General features: G+C 42.7%; 2 protein-coding genes across 4 annotated transcripts in view; both read left to right on the plus strand.

Annotated features, from left to right (window-relative positions):
- The window catches only part of LOC123967290 (zinc finger protein 385C-like), a 611,432-nt gene that overhangs the window by 581,429 nt on the left and 15,169 nt on the right, over positions 1-14,834 (plus strand). The window lies entirely within an intron of this gene.
- LOC123960032 (zinc finger protein 385B-like) overlaps positions 1-14,834 on the plus strand; it is a 146,757-nt gene that overhangs the window by 123,837 nt on the left and 8,086 nt on the right. For all 3 annotated transcript variants that reach the window (XM_046034503.1, XM_046034522.1, XM_046034513.1), the window contains exon 3: positions 11,666-11,808. In XM_046034503.1, coding sequence (XP_045890459.1) covers positions 11,666-11,808 — 143 coding nt within the window. The remainder of the gene's footprint in view (positions 1-11,665; positions 11,809-14,834) is intronic.

A 14,834-nucleotide genomic window follows, 5' to 3' on the forward strand; every position in this document is an offset into this window, starting at 1 on the left:
TTTTCTTCCCCCCCCCCCCTCCCCTCCCCTCCCCCCTCCCCTCCCTTGTCATCACTTCTCCCAGACGCCCTGGGCACTCATCACAGAGGTCACGCACCTGTCGCCTGCTGTAAACAGAAAATGAATAATTCAGGAGTCAGCACTGGTTGACTGCAACAGCTGATGGTCTCTCCATGACGAGGAAAGATTTATCCCAAAGATTCACGTTATAATTCTCAGCTGGAATCACACTAATGAGAAACACTCTCCGGAGAGTTTAAGGACCCACTTGGAACCAGACCGTATGTCCTTGACCTCTGTGGGTGATAAAGTTGGTTTGAAATGGCAGCTTATAGTGTTATAAGGAACTTGTGCCACACATACTGCTTAGCATTTCTAGATTTGCAGGAGGATTGTACCGATACAGTAGGACCGCATTAACTGGGCTTACTGAACAAAAGAGCATCTCTCTTGGCCTTTGGTATTCCTCTCCTCGTTCCCATCCTCTCCTCTCCTCTTTCCAATTCTGTCCTCCCCAAGGTAACAGCTCGCAGTGGGAGCTGACCTATAACAGAAAGTTATATTTGAGAGCAATACCCAAGTAGCAGGTGGAGGGACAGCAAGATGCCAGTAGGGGCTGACGGGTAGCTGGAGTGATTGCTTTTCACTCCTTATCGCCACACCAGCAGGTGTCTAAAACGCACAGTACTGCAGTACTCTGAGGGGATTCACAATTATAATACCCTGGCCACACGCTCACCCGTCACCACCACACACACAACTCCCAACACAACCTCCACCCACCCATCCCTCTGCACTACTTTTCTTACTCTCTTCACATCCTGCTGGCCAATAGCAACTTAGGAATCCTGTTAAAGGCTTGCTTCTCCAAACACCTGCACAAGCTCTGATAAGAATCCTTATCTGCTCAGCCCCATGTCTCCTCTCTGCACCCAGGCAGAGCAGGAGGGCCCTAAAGCTGGAGTGGATGGTATGTAACACCACCATGGGTGGTCACATTGATTGTTTTTCAACCACATTACGGTGTCTGGTGCGTCATGTTAAAGAGGGTTTGGAAGCCAAAGGAAGTAGGCAGCTGTGGCTGTGAATTGAGGTGTTAAAACCTTTGCTGTAGTTTTCCTATTTAAAAACACACTGGCTGCCTGGCTCCGGTGTGTTGCCTACAATACAAGGCCTCTTATGAAGAATCATCGCTTTATGTCGTTCTCCCATCTTTCTAATTACACAGAAGGAATGAAAGGAGTCTGCATGCCAACACTTTGAGGAGAGGAGGAAGGGCACGGCAGCTTCTCACAAAGGCTTTCCAATTTGCAGCTTGCAGCTGTTTCTCTTCAGAGAGCCTGTCGAACGGCCCGTCCTCTCTCAGCCTGAAAGTGGCTCGAAATCCAAATGCTGATTTCTTAGCTGCCGCTGATTGGAGGCCAACGATGCAAACAATGACACTTTTCCTCATTTGAAAAATGTGTCTCAGCCTGACTCTACTCCTCCATTAATAGTTGTGTAGAAGTGGACATAAGAGTGATAAGAGACAGAACATTTGGTGATGACAGCTGCACTAGCTGTGCTCACACACATGCACACATCACCTACTGTTCGTGAACAGGGGTCTTTCTGCATCTGTCTTCATGGAGCAATGCATGTGACTGTGTACAAACATTGAGCAGTTGGGATTTGCGTTTGCTGGTTTGCTGACATTTCCCTAACCATTATTTCACCTTTGTTTAGCTGCATATGCTGTACAGTATTGAAAACCAAATGAGTCTAATGGATCCACAAGGCAGGGCACTGTGACCTGTAAATTAAGTCCCACAGATGTGCTTCTGTAGATTAATCTTCACACTCATGAGCAATTATGCTGGCAGTGACGCTGAGGCATGAGGCTGATTTGAAACAATTACAGCCCAGGTTGGGCAAAATTAGCTCATTCGTTTCCCGAGGACGCTGCTGATTGAGAATGAGGGCATTTTAAAAAGCAACCAAGGGGTAATTGCTTTTTGACATAGGCACGTCCTTCAGCCAGTCATTAAACCCAAGCATGGACACTTTAGGGTTAACTCTTTCACAAAATTGTCCCTCAGTTTTGACATTAGTCAGGGAATTGTAAGCATTGATGGCTTTAAAATTATGTATGAATTGACTTATCTTTGAAATGCTACCATGTTTTTTTTTTTGAGGTGTTACCTACATTATAGAGTGTGAGCTAATTGCATTACCACTGTGCGTCACAGCTGAATGACTTTTATTACGACAGTGGATCCTTTGCCAAAATTCTCATGTAACTGCATTTCTGTTCCTCAAATAATAAAGGAGCTGTCTCCCACTTCCCTGCTGTGTTAAAATGTAGAAAGACATATTTGGCCCTACAGCTAGGACTTGAAAAGAACAGGAAAGCTTTGCTTTGTTTTAGCCAGTACACATTTCCATTAAGAGTTTTAATTGGCCGTAGAAACATGCCTGAAAGCAGAATTCAAATTAGGTGTGTTATTTTTAAAAAAGTCTAAAACAAAGATCCTCGAAAGGTGGAATGAGTGAGGAAAGAGACATTTTGTGAAAAACAAATTCAGGTGGAATAGGAGAAGATGATCAGCAGCTCATTTGATGGCAAAAAAAAAAAATCTGCTCTGGGAAGGCAATTTACTGACTTGCTGCAAATACAACTTGCTTAGCCAGAGCTCTTTTGCATAAAAATGGATGTAATAATACACAAGTAATGTACAGTACAATTCTCTCTGCAAGCAGTTTGCTAGTGTCGATTATATAAATAAAGGGAAGTTTCTCACTTGCAATACCAAAGAATCTCAGAGAATAGCTGCAGCTATGATAATGACTCAATAATTGTAAAGAGCTTTTCTCCTGTGTGTGTGTGTGTTGTGAGACACAGGCGTTCTACACTGCTACAACTTCATTTTCATTTCACATTCGTCACAATCTTTTTGTCTGCCTCTGAGTGTTTTATCTCTTGCTCCTCTCATCAGCTGAGGAGTTAAAATTAGAAAGCAACCTCTGTCTCATGCTTATTTTGTCCTGTACACCACATCCCTCTTCCTTGAGAAACCAACTAGCCCGGCTCGCCCACCATGTCAAATCAATTTATAATGAGTTGTCACAGATGGCGTGATGGCTGTGTGATGCTTGGTTGACCAGCCTGATATTTATTCATGTAAAAAACGATGTTGCACTTAATACCACTTCCACAGATTACTCAATTTGCTGAGGAAATGAACCTCATCTGAGTTCCTGTCAATCTTGCAGAATTCCTAGACTTGGGTTTTTGCATATGTGTGGGCATGGCACAGCTTTGAATTAGTTTGTATTTGTTTTTTGACATGCCGCTGCAAGGTGGTAATGCAAGTTATGATAATGAAATAGAGATGAGGGCAACGCTGACTCTCTCAGACAGATGTTTAAACTGTTTGTTGAAAAGGTGACGAAAATGATCAGAGGTAAAATATGACAGTGTCTGTGTTATAAAAGTTCATTTTGTTTTTACCTAGAGGGAAAGGTCCAACAGCTGTCATTATCTTTGTAAAGCTAAGGGAGGAGATTAGGAGAAGTGTGGGTGACTTATTAAAGCTGCTCACCCTAAGGCTTGAAAGCAGAAAAAAAAATTATAATTTCTTTTCAGATTTATTTTTCTTTCTTTGCTGTTTATCGTCTCATTGAAGTTCTGTGTACAGCTGCTGCTGCTGCAGAGCAGTGGCTGGCCATCGGCACCATCTGCATAGATTAATGTGTTTGATATTTCACTGCTCCACCTCCTTTTTCCGGCGTAGCATTAGGAATCTGTAGCATCTCTGTTGCCAGCCCGTAGCGGGCTGCCTCTTAGGGCTTCACAGTGGGGAAGCTGAGCAATTTGTTTCTGGATGGCTCCAGGCTTATCGTCTCTGCTTGACAGATGGGCCTTGCCTCTGCTCAGGTTGGGTTCGGTAGCAACGCGCTGCTCACTGCTTGCCTGACAGAACTCATTATAGACACTCCCCGGGAGAAGAAGCATCTCTACAAGGTCTTGTTACCACCGCCGGACTGCCACAACTCACTACAAAGCCGAACACCGTAGACCCAAACATACTGCTGAAATGTTAAGGTACAATTTATATGATGTAGCGTTATAACAGACAAATTACAGATAATTAAATTACAGTAAAATGTTGACCTTGTCTCTGTCATTGTACAGTACTTCTCATCATTGAATTTGAACCCTAATCTTATTTGTCAATGCCAGTAACAGAGGCAAAGGTTGATATCATTCTGTGATGAGGGAGCATCGCTGCTAAAGCCAAAAGCTGTATATTGATCTTATTTAAACTTCAATGTCCTCTCTCCATGTCTCTGTCCACTCTGTGATGGAGCTGCCTAGGTCTAAATCTGCTTATAAATATCCTGCACACATATGTCACTTACATCTTCTCATTTTGTGTTCTGTGATTAATTAAGCACTAAAACAACTCCAGTAATTATATCGGAGCCACCAAGACAGCAGAAAGCCTGGCTGAGTACAGTTGAGGTTTTGGGGTTGACAGAGAGGTAAACTCAACGGCTTTAGTGTCTGATTTTGTATAATTCCTTTAGAATTTCATGTGAAAGAAAAGTCATGAAGCCATCTCTCTTCCTGAGAGTGCTCTACTTTCAGTCGTGGGTCAAACTGTGCTTAGCCTTGCATATAATCAGGCCACATGGAGCAGTCTGCCACCTCCTGCAATCCAGGGAAAAGGAGAAAGGAGGGCAGAACTACATATGAGAGATTTTTTTAAAGAGCAGATTAGTTTAAACTAGGGTCGCAGAAAGGAAGTAACGGTGCTGAGATTAAATATAATCCTCATAAGAAAAATCTTCACAACCTTATGAGAGACGGTGGACTCCAGTATCTCTGCTCCAGTATAATCCCCTCACAAACTGGAGAGGACAAGCACTTGACTACTCAGGCATCAAACAGGGTAAAGTTGGAACTCTGTTGTGCTGAAATATTCTTTGCTCATATTTACCGCATAAACTGTCTGTTGCGCACAAAGTGAATACAAACTGTTGTGTGCAGTACACGCAGTCATCAACTTACACACTCCAGTACACAATATACAATCACAGTGCAGCCAGAAAGACATGCCGAGTGACCCAGAAAAAAAGAGCAAAAACATAATTCAAATAAACAACTTTAAAGGCTTCAAGGTAAGGTGAGGAAATGTGACAGGGAGAAAGGCGGGAGAATAAAACGAGAGGGTTCTTTGTAGAAAATTTAAATTGCATGCCATTGAAAATAGTTTTTATTTACTGAAATAGGACAGTTGCTTGCAGACATAAGTCTCCAAAAAGATCTATTTGAAGGCAAAAACAGCAAGAATCATTCATTTATTTGGCCACTTTCCAGGTTTGCATCTTATATTTACGTGTACGCTGTAGAGAAACATATAATTCACGGCTGTTTCATGCAACAGGACTAATCAAATTGGCTTAATTAAGGCTAATGGAACTTCTTTCATCATCTCTACACTGCTTCATTTAATCAGTCCAGTAACATCCTATCTTTAACTCAGGTTCGCAGATTATCATCATACTTCAAGGAGGAGTGGAGAATACAAGTGAGGGATGAATGGCTGGGGATGGAGGGGAATAAAAAGCGTCAGTCTTTAATTAAAACTGATTGTGGTTAATGTTCTCCGTCCATGGTATAATGGTTCCCACGGTGGCCCTCACACCACCTCCTGATCAAGCGGAAGCTAATTGGCTGTTAAGAGTCACTTTTCTCTCTCTCTCTGTGCCTCTCCTTCCCTCTTTGTCTCTCTCTCTCTGTCTCTCTGTGGAGTACATTTGGACATCCAGAGGCAGTAGATTGTCATTTAATGCCCTCGAATGGCCGTGAGTCTCTAATACAGCATGAGGCCAATTTACAATTTCCTGGCACAGGCAGCCATTTGTATGCATAACATATCTTGGATTATTTCCTACCTTGGTTTAAAAAAATGCTCTGTTGGTTGGGTTATTGTAACTAAAAAGCTCCAGTTCTATATTTATATGGAGCGTTGTACTTGCTGGCTCTTCCTGCCCTGTCAGATCCTTTCCCATCAAGCAGGGCAGCGGCCTCTGGGAAGTTTACGGGGTGGCTGGGGGATGGTGAAACAGTGTGGCAACAGTGTGGCAGATGCACAATGAGCAACATCGTGTTATGACTCTTAGTGTGCGTGTCAAGACTAGACTGTATGCACATTTGGTACTGCCATATGAGGACTGTGCTTAACATCATCAAAAAGAGGTTATTGTGTGTACTTGGCAGCTGATGAAAGAATCATCCACATGGTGCAGAGTAATTATGGTCATGTTGTGCCTGCGCTTTGTGCTCATCATTTCACCGATCAGCAATTTCCCTTGCAAATTCCTGATCAACATGGACAAGTTTAGATGTGCAGATATTCATTATCACAGCTGGACAATCAGATCGGAGGCCTGATGGCGAAGGTCTATCTGACAGTCCAATTGTTACTCAGCAGGCAGTCACAGCTGAGCAGCAGAGATGTGGTGCATAATGCCCTTAAATTCTGCAGAAATCAACAAAACAATAGCTCTTACCCCAGTGATCCCACAATCACTGTCTACAAAGAAAAAAACACAAATCCAGACACAAAGCCAACTCCATCTCTGGTGTATTCTTTTAAAATGTTCTTACACAAAGGATTTCATCATGTTTTCTTTTCTGCCAGGGTCTATCGGAAACTGCACAGTAAAAAGTAATTCTTTCTCTGAGTTTCTCTTCTGTGTTGTGGTTGTTGAAGGATTTAGCAGCAGGAGTCGTCTTGTAAGTTATTTCACCTCAACCAGCAGCCTTTTGTCTTTTTATCCGAACAGTATAGCCAAATACACAAGTGTCATTCGTCTTCCACAAGGGTGCATTGCTAGCAGCAGCACAGTGTCCTTGTGTATTCTGTCTCTGTGGGCAGGAAATAACAACAGACAGTGTTCAGCCGTACTGGAGTCTAGACTTCAGACTAAAGACCACAAACCTCACATTGCTATGAGACATCTTGCTAGCTCAGTTTGTGCTGCAAACTATGATTCTGAAAATCATCTACTTAGAATTTTTGAGTCTGGCACAGTATAGTTGGGGCCAATCAGTGAACTATTGTTGAAACTAGTTGTTGAAAAATAAAAGCAAGTATCATTTCTGAAGTCTTTTATAAGAAAATTTTAAAACATTTCCAGAAAATGTATTATTTTTGTTTGAAGAAAAAGTAAATGAATAAATGTTTATTATTTGACAATGCTATGGTTAAGGTTTTGTTAGATTTAGGCCCAAACTTACTTGGTTAGGTTTAGGGGAAGATGGTGTGGGTTAAAATTACAACTTTGTTAAGGTTACGGGACCTCTATGGTGGTAAAGGTATGGGTATGATCATTGCCATGGCTATAGAAACAATATTGACTGTGTTTGCAATGGGAAATAAAGAGCCTGTGTTAAAGTCTAAAGTTCTGTTGACCCAAACTTCCCCAACCGCAACCTCCCGACATGGACTTTGTTGCTCTATAATATTGTCATCTTATTCCCTATGTTGCTCCCGTCACCGATTATGGCCACTAGAGGGCTTTGTGACTTGAACGTTAATATGTAATTTTAGGGAGCTTCCTCAAACTACTGATGCTGTTGTTCTACCAGTGATGACAGTCTGGAAATGGCACCTGTTTTAAGCAAGTTCATCCAAAGCAAAATAATGCGCTGTCTGAGGCTGGACATCAACAGACAGAAGGAAAAAAGAAGGTGGAGATCCTGTCACCCAATTCCAAGACCCTGCTGTGCCAGCATCTATTCCACATAATTACACTGGGCCACAAATAGAAAGGCGGTTTTCTCTTCTCTCCTTTTCTCCTTCCTGTGCCGCTCAGCAGCAGTTTGCAGCGATGCGCAAAGGACAGCGGCAGGGTGGGAGTATTTAGATGTGAGAAAAGGCAATTTGTCAGAAACCTAAGGGAGCACTGGAGTGATGACAAGAGAATTACAGTAAAAGGACTAAAGGGCTGAACGGTTAATTCTGTGATAGCAGAAGAGGAATGAGGATGGAAGGCTCAGCATGTTTGCTTGTGTGTGTTGGAATCCCATTATTTTCTTAGATGAGCAAGTAGAAAATAATTGAAAAATCTATGTTTGAGTTCTACGGCTCGGGTGCACCACACAAACATACACAGATCCGAGTAGATGCAATGTGACGGTGGTTGTTGTGTAACCTAGTCCAGTGAGTCATGAGAGGGTGGAATGTGTTGTTGTGATGGTTGGAGGAGGAGGCGGCCTGCCAGGGGATACACTGGCGGAGACAGTCAGATCCGTTAGCAAAGTCATCTGGGAGAGCAAGAAAGAGGCTGGACATTTGGTTTCAGGCCTTGCCTTAACTGCCAGTGGTTGTCTGGACCCTGGACCACAAGTGAGGCGTAAATAAATCTGAGCCTTTACGCATACATGACTGTGGACAAAAATCACGTATGTGCACATAACCACATACGCATGCCAACAGAAACATATGTGCAGACACACACGCAACATTAAATGAGTGGAAAATGACACAGTGTGATAGAAGGAGGTTATCAGGCTGAAATAAACCAACCTTCCTCCATGCGCACACACATACACACAAACACAGAAAAACAAGAAATGTGCTGAAAATTCAAATGTATGTTGCGGTGCTTTAAAGTGTACTCCTACCAGAATCACACACAATATTTACAAAATTGTACCTTATTTGATTGTGTGTGTCATCTCACCCTGGGAGCTATTTGTTTTCGGAGGTATGTAGGAAATTCAGTTTGTATGCGTTTGTGTGTGTGCCTGCGATGCTTGTCTTGCACACACTCCTTCCCTCGCTGTCGTACATACCTGGATTCGGGCTGCGTGTCCGTGGCAGCGTTATCATCCAAAGAGGCAAACAGCCAGCCCCTGATATAATAAGCTGCCTAGGGAGTCACAGAGAGGTGGGGAAGCACTATTAGCTGATAACTGTCCTCCCTGCAAGCCCAGCTTTTTCCTCTGACAGCCCTGCCAAGAGAAGACTCAGCTTCTACACGTTTTCTGTGATGAATGTGTGTGTTGTGTGTGTGTGTGTGTGTGTGTGTTGTGTGTGTGTGTGTGTGTGTGTGTGTGTGTGTGTGAGCGATCTCCCGTTGGCTGCTGCCCACGTGTCTGTAGGCTTCGTCCGTCCTTTCCTGCATCTCTCTGGGTGTCAGACAGACAGTAGAGGAGAGCCCACACGTGGCAATGGCAAGCCTGAGCCCAGCACAGAAAAGCATATGCTCAGAGCTTCAGTCCTTCAGCCCCCACGCCCCCAACCCCATCCACCAACCAAACACACCCCATCATGGCTGCCATCCTGCCAAGCCGCAGAAAGCCATGGGCAGACTACTGACAGATTTCCCCATCTATCACTCTGGTCTGTACTTAACACAAGCCATACAGCAGTAACATCATCCTACCATAACCTTGAAACCAGTGCTCAGAAACAAACACTACTAATATACCACAACAAATACAAAAAACAACAATATTTTACAGAGCAACTGCTGCGCTGACAGTTATTTTGTTGACTGTGATGGCTTTGTAGCCATGTTTAAACTGTATTTAGGCAGTTGCGCTGCAGTTCATAGACATATTTAAGAGCAATAAGTCCATATTTCATCCAGTCTGTTCAAGTAGTGTTTTATAAAGTTTGTGAATGTAATACATTAAATTACTCCTGTCTTTGTATAAAAAATATTGTCAGTTTGCCCCGGTGTGTATGCGTGTAAGCTACTTGATTATACACCTTGTTAACAGCAGATCAACTACACAGATACACTGTTATTTCTTACTACATATCCTTCATTTCCCACTAGTATTGCTTTTATTTTTCATGCAGTTCTGTTGATTAAAGCATCTTCTGACACTTTCATGACACAGAGTAGACTCTTTCAGCCTTCTTGCTTTCTATATTTTATGTTGCTATAATGTTATGTTGTATATGGATGCAAACACGTTCTAGGCTACGGATCATTTATACCTATATAAGATCCGAATCCAATGCAAACCAGATACTTGGTTGGTCGGGTAGCCTATATCCCATCACATTCCCATGCATTTACACTTAACACCTTGAGGGGAACCGTCAGGGCCTATTATATTCTGTATTATATAAAAAGTTATAGGTTCTAATTTTATTTTTACAGCCACTGCTGCCACTGTTGTGTATGTTATATTTATTTAGGAAGTGGTCATTGGTTATGTTGCTAATGGTGGCTGTGTGCATGCTGTGATGTGTGCGATATATAGGCTTATTAAGTTTCATAAGGTTTGTGTGGTAGGAGGGTTGACTGTCATGGACCCATATTCTGATGAAGTACACACACATTTGTAAGAAGGATTTGCATCTTGGCTGAAGAAATTAGCTGTTGTGTTTCAAAACTAGAATTATCATAGTAACTTTTGCAGTGTGACACAGTAAAGTTGTGTTGGTAGTTTGCTCCCCTGATAAATAACAGTCCTCAACAAACACAAACTAAGTAAGCTAATAATTAATGAAAAACGAGTTGCATTAAACATTAAAAAAATACTGACACTGAACATAATCCACAGTGTCAGATTTGGAAAAACTTCTTGAGCATGCCTTGTGTTGTATCTTTCTTTAAATTACAGAAATTTTCTATTGGTCATTTGATGTTAAACATTTCTAAGACTGTGTTTATTACATATCATTATTAATTCCAACAATATGATTGCTCTGTAACATAAACAGAGTAGTACCCAACACCAGCAGCTATGAATATATTTCCAAATTTTCACTGTGACACCTTCACCTTTCTCTTTTTTTATCCCGCCATCTGTCTCTGAAATCTCGCACTCCCTCCCCTACCTTGAGGAGGAGATAATTTGGATGTCCAATCTTTTCTATTTCAAAGCTGCTGGTATTATTTCGTGATCAGTTATTGCTGCGTTATTACACACAATAAAGTACATGACTCACAATGTATGTGTGTGTTGCACTCGGGCTCGCATGATGGGTATACTATGGGGTGGCCACGGTGACCCGCAGCTGACATCGATGACTGATCCTGGTGCTGGGATAAGTGCCTGCGCACCGGTGAGCACACCGGCCCACTGAAATGCAGCCAGGCAGAAAATTAGAAATGTCTTCATCCCTGGTCTATTTGAAATCCGATATCTCCCATCTCCCCCTTGCACGGGCAACTTTCCAATAAATCAGTAATTAATTGATGTAGATGTGTGTGTGTGTGTGTGTGTGTGTGTGTACACGAGGGCTGGTATATCCTTGGGGGGTCACTCCAGGCAGTTGGGGTGATGAGAGTATTAAGTCTTCAGCAAAACTGCCCGACCCCCAAAACGCACATGTACACTTCCTATTGTCTGCCTAAAAACAGAAACACACCCTTACTTACAAACACTGTATTGTCCCAGATACAAACACATGCCCACTCACAAGCACACTCATACACATTCTTTGTACAATGTGTGTTTGGAGTCAGATGGAGGTGTAACGGTGCCTCTGGTATCAAATAAATCAAAGTCAGGCCTCCTCTGAGCGCTGCACCTGACCTTTTGGAAGCCATCAGTGCAGTTCCACTCCTACAATCACACTGGTGTCCCTCATGTTAATGTTTCCTGTTGTTTCTTAACTTCTAACATCTATCTCTTTGTGTTGTCCAGGTACGTCGGCCCAGGGCAGCCCCCTTCTGGCTTCCCTCCCTGTCCCAGGACGGCCTCTGCAGCCACAGCTCGACCTCAAACACCTCCTGCCCTTTAGACTCAATGGATCCTCTCCCCTCAGCCTCTTCCCTAACTTTAACGCGGTGAGTGCAATGGCTCTTTGGCACCTGATATCATGGAAAATAGCAATTAGATGGGACATTAAAGCTAGAGTGTGGGACTTTTGCATATAAATGAACATCCGTTACATTCAAGCCCTTAGTAAATCACTTCACACAATTCTGATTAAGCCGATTATCGGCAAGTAAATACCAGAGTTTTTAAATCTGGTGTCTGTGGCGACGTTTCCACGCTGATGTGTTTTATGCCAACCAGCAATGACTGGTTTGCCAGACCGTAGCGACATATAAGACATAATTCTTTACTCTCAGGTACTTTTCAACTTCATGCTGGTTTTGAGTCTATATCAGTCAGAGATATAAAGAAAGACAGGCTATAAAATCATGCCCTTAATGCTAGCCATCCTGTTATTCACCATCTCACTATCTGTTCTGCCAGACCTTGGCCTCCAGCACTCGTCCCATAAACTCTACTGCCGTTTCTTTGTAGAGGCCTCACCTTAGGTCTGCAGTGCTAGTCTTTATCCGAGCAGTGTTTCACCTCTCAGCATTGCTGTTGTCACCCCAGTATCCACATCTCTATAGATGAGCCCCTCTATTACTTTGTTTCGAATGTCAGCAACAAACTGTTTGGTTTTTAAGCCCCTTGGCTTTGATGCTTGCCTTGCCTCGGTACCTGGAATTAAAAGCTTGTATCTTTGATCCTTTACTTACCAGCGCTCTACCCATTGTCATTTTGTGTGTATGTGTGTGTGTGTGTGTGTGTAGGCACTTCTAATTTCTTTGATCCTAGTTTTACGCTGTGTGTGTGTGTGTGTGTGTGTGTTAAGTTCCCTCATCGCACAGTGTGAAACCATCTCCAGTTCTGTGGTCTGTAAATGAAACATAAGCCAGGGCTTTCACTCCAGCATGCACTTTACACCTTTTCAAACACAGTGAAAAAGATAGGATGAGAGAGGGAGGTAGGGCCACACAGACATCTGGCTAGCTGGTTCTTACAGAGGATGACATGTGTGAGGGGGTGGATGAGACATAAACGTGTGCTGTATGATGTGTGGAAGTAGGGAGACTCCAAACTGCTATGTGAAAAGTGCAGTTTATTCATTTGTTCTGCCGCCCACTGCTTTGGGTCGTGAGGTCGCCTATACTGCTCTGTGAATATTGAGCATGCCTAGCAGCAAAAGCAGCGTGGAAAACACTCAATGCTTTAACACCCTCATGTATTTATATTAGTGGTGGAGGTAGTAGGGCAGGTCTCTGGTCAGTGTTTTGTCTGTGTTAAGCTTATGTTTCAATGGGAAAATTGTTGTTTCTATTCTTAAACCTATGTCTGTGCCTCACAGCTCCGGTTCAGGCATTTATGCTGTATGATAAAAAAAAATTAAAATTGTGCGTAGTCATATCAGTAACAATTATTATAGAAGAAAACATTAATGAATGCGGCAAGCTTGTACACAGGAAATCATGTTTACGGAATGGTATTCAGTCAGCTATTGTTAAATAGAATACAAGTCGCGGTAGGATGTGAAATCTACCACAACCAGAATGCAGAAATTATGATAACTGCGGAAATAACATCAAATCAGCGTTGCTTCAATCCCGGGAGGAGATGATTACCCTCCATAACACACAGTCTGACAGCGCAGCTGTGGCATTAATCACAAAGTCCATTCAACTGGGAGCCCCAGGTTCTCTGAGCCCTGATAAGGCACACGTTGTCCCGGAGGTGTGCAGGGGGTAAGATGAATGCACCTGTCTCCAAAACTAAATATCCTCCAGTTCCCCTGGTGTCCCTTCTTACATCCTCCCCCTCCTCACCCACTCCCCATCTCCCTGTGTGTCTCTTTCTCCTTCTTTCTCTCTACCTACCCTGAAACCCCATCATGGACTCAGCCACCCGGCTCAGGATAAGTTCTGTCTGCACCAGGATAGCGGGGGAGGGCTTAGACAAAAGACGCATTTATAGCAGTCGGTTCAGGATGGCTGCGGACAGACAATGGGCACATTCTTCAGTTCCTAAAACAAATAGCTGTGTGCAGCCTGCCCTGCTAAGGTGCACAGAGGGCAGCAAAAGTGGAAGAGCTAGGTTTCCATGGTCAGACTTCAGCTGGTGAAGGGAAAGGTAGTTGCTCCCAGAGGTAGCTTTGAGTCATGTAGAAGAGGCCAAAATAAAGCAACAAAGGCAAAGATAGCCCTGAGGGAGAGAAATCCAGCGTGGCAGTTTCAGTGTCAGGTGTGTTTTTATTCCCTCTCACACCTGCCCTTGAGGAATCCATAGTAAACAGACTCGACTCTTGCAGAGAAGGCAGCTGCCTTGGACATGGCACAGCTTTTTGTATGGTACGGAGGGGTCTGGGGCCTGTACCATACCACGAAGCAGGATTTGAGCTTATCCAGATAACTTCGGGGTTAACCCTGGGTTTTCAGTATCCAACGGTGGATCACTTCTTACCGGGGTAGATCACCATGGTAACTTATGCTTATGCTGAATTTATGCTGGTTATGTTCCAGATAAGAGAGCAACTCTTTAAAAACGCCGCCTACTGACCAGACGGTTCAATGGGAAAATGACATCACCATCTGTAGGAAATCCCACAGACTGTTATATAAGCTGCATTTATGTTTATGTAAACTTTTGTATAGCGACATTATCCTACAGAGACTCATTGAAAAGCTTTGTAAGCTACTACTTGTTGTTGGTTTTTACAGTAGGCCTAAGCCTACTTACCACTTTGAAATGTGTTTTGTACTTTTTATTTAAAAAGTCCTTTTCACACAGCCTGTTTAAAAAAAATGGGTTTATTTTTTCTTATGTGAGCTGAATATTATGAGCATATAGTTTATAATAATAATAATAATAATAATCCTTATTTGTAGAGCACTTTTCAAAAACAAGTTACAAAGTGCTTTAACAAGTGTAAAGAATAATACAAAAAAAAAAGATAAGAGCATGAAAATTTAATATAAAATTAGTAAAATACAATAAAATAAAAAGGGATAAAATAAAGTCAAATAAGATCGGGAAAAGCTCTCCTATAAAAGTATGTTTT

The sequence above is a fragment of the Micropterus dolomieu genome, linkage group LG02, assembly GCF_021292245.1.
Source record: "Micropterus dolomieu isolate WLL.071019.BEF.003 ecotype Adirondacks linkage group LG02, ASM2129224v1, whole genome shotgun sequence".
Lineage (NCBI taxonomy): Eukaryota > Metazoa > Chordata > Actinopteri > Centrarchiformes > Centrarchidae > Micropterus > Micropterus dolomieu.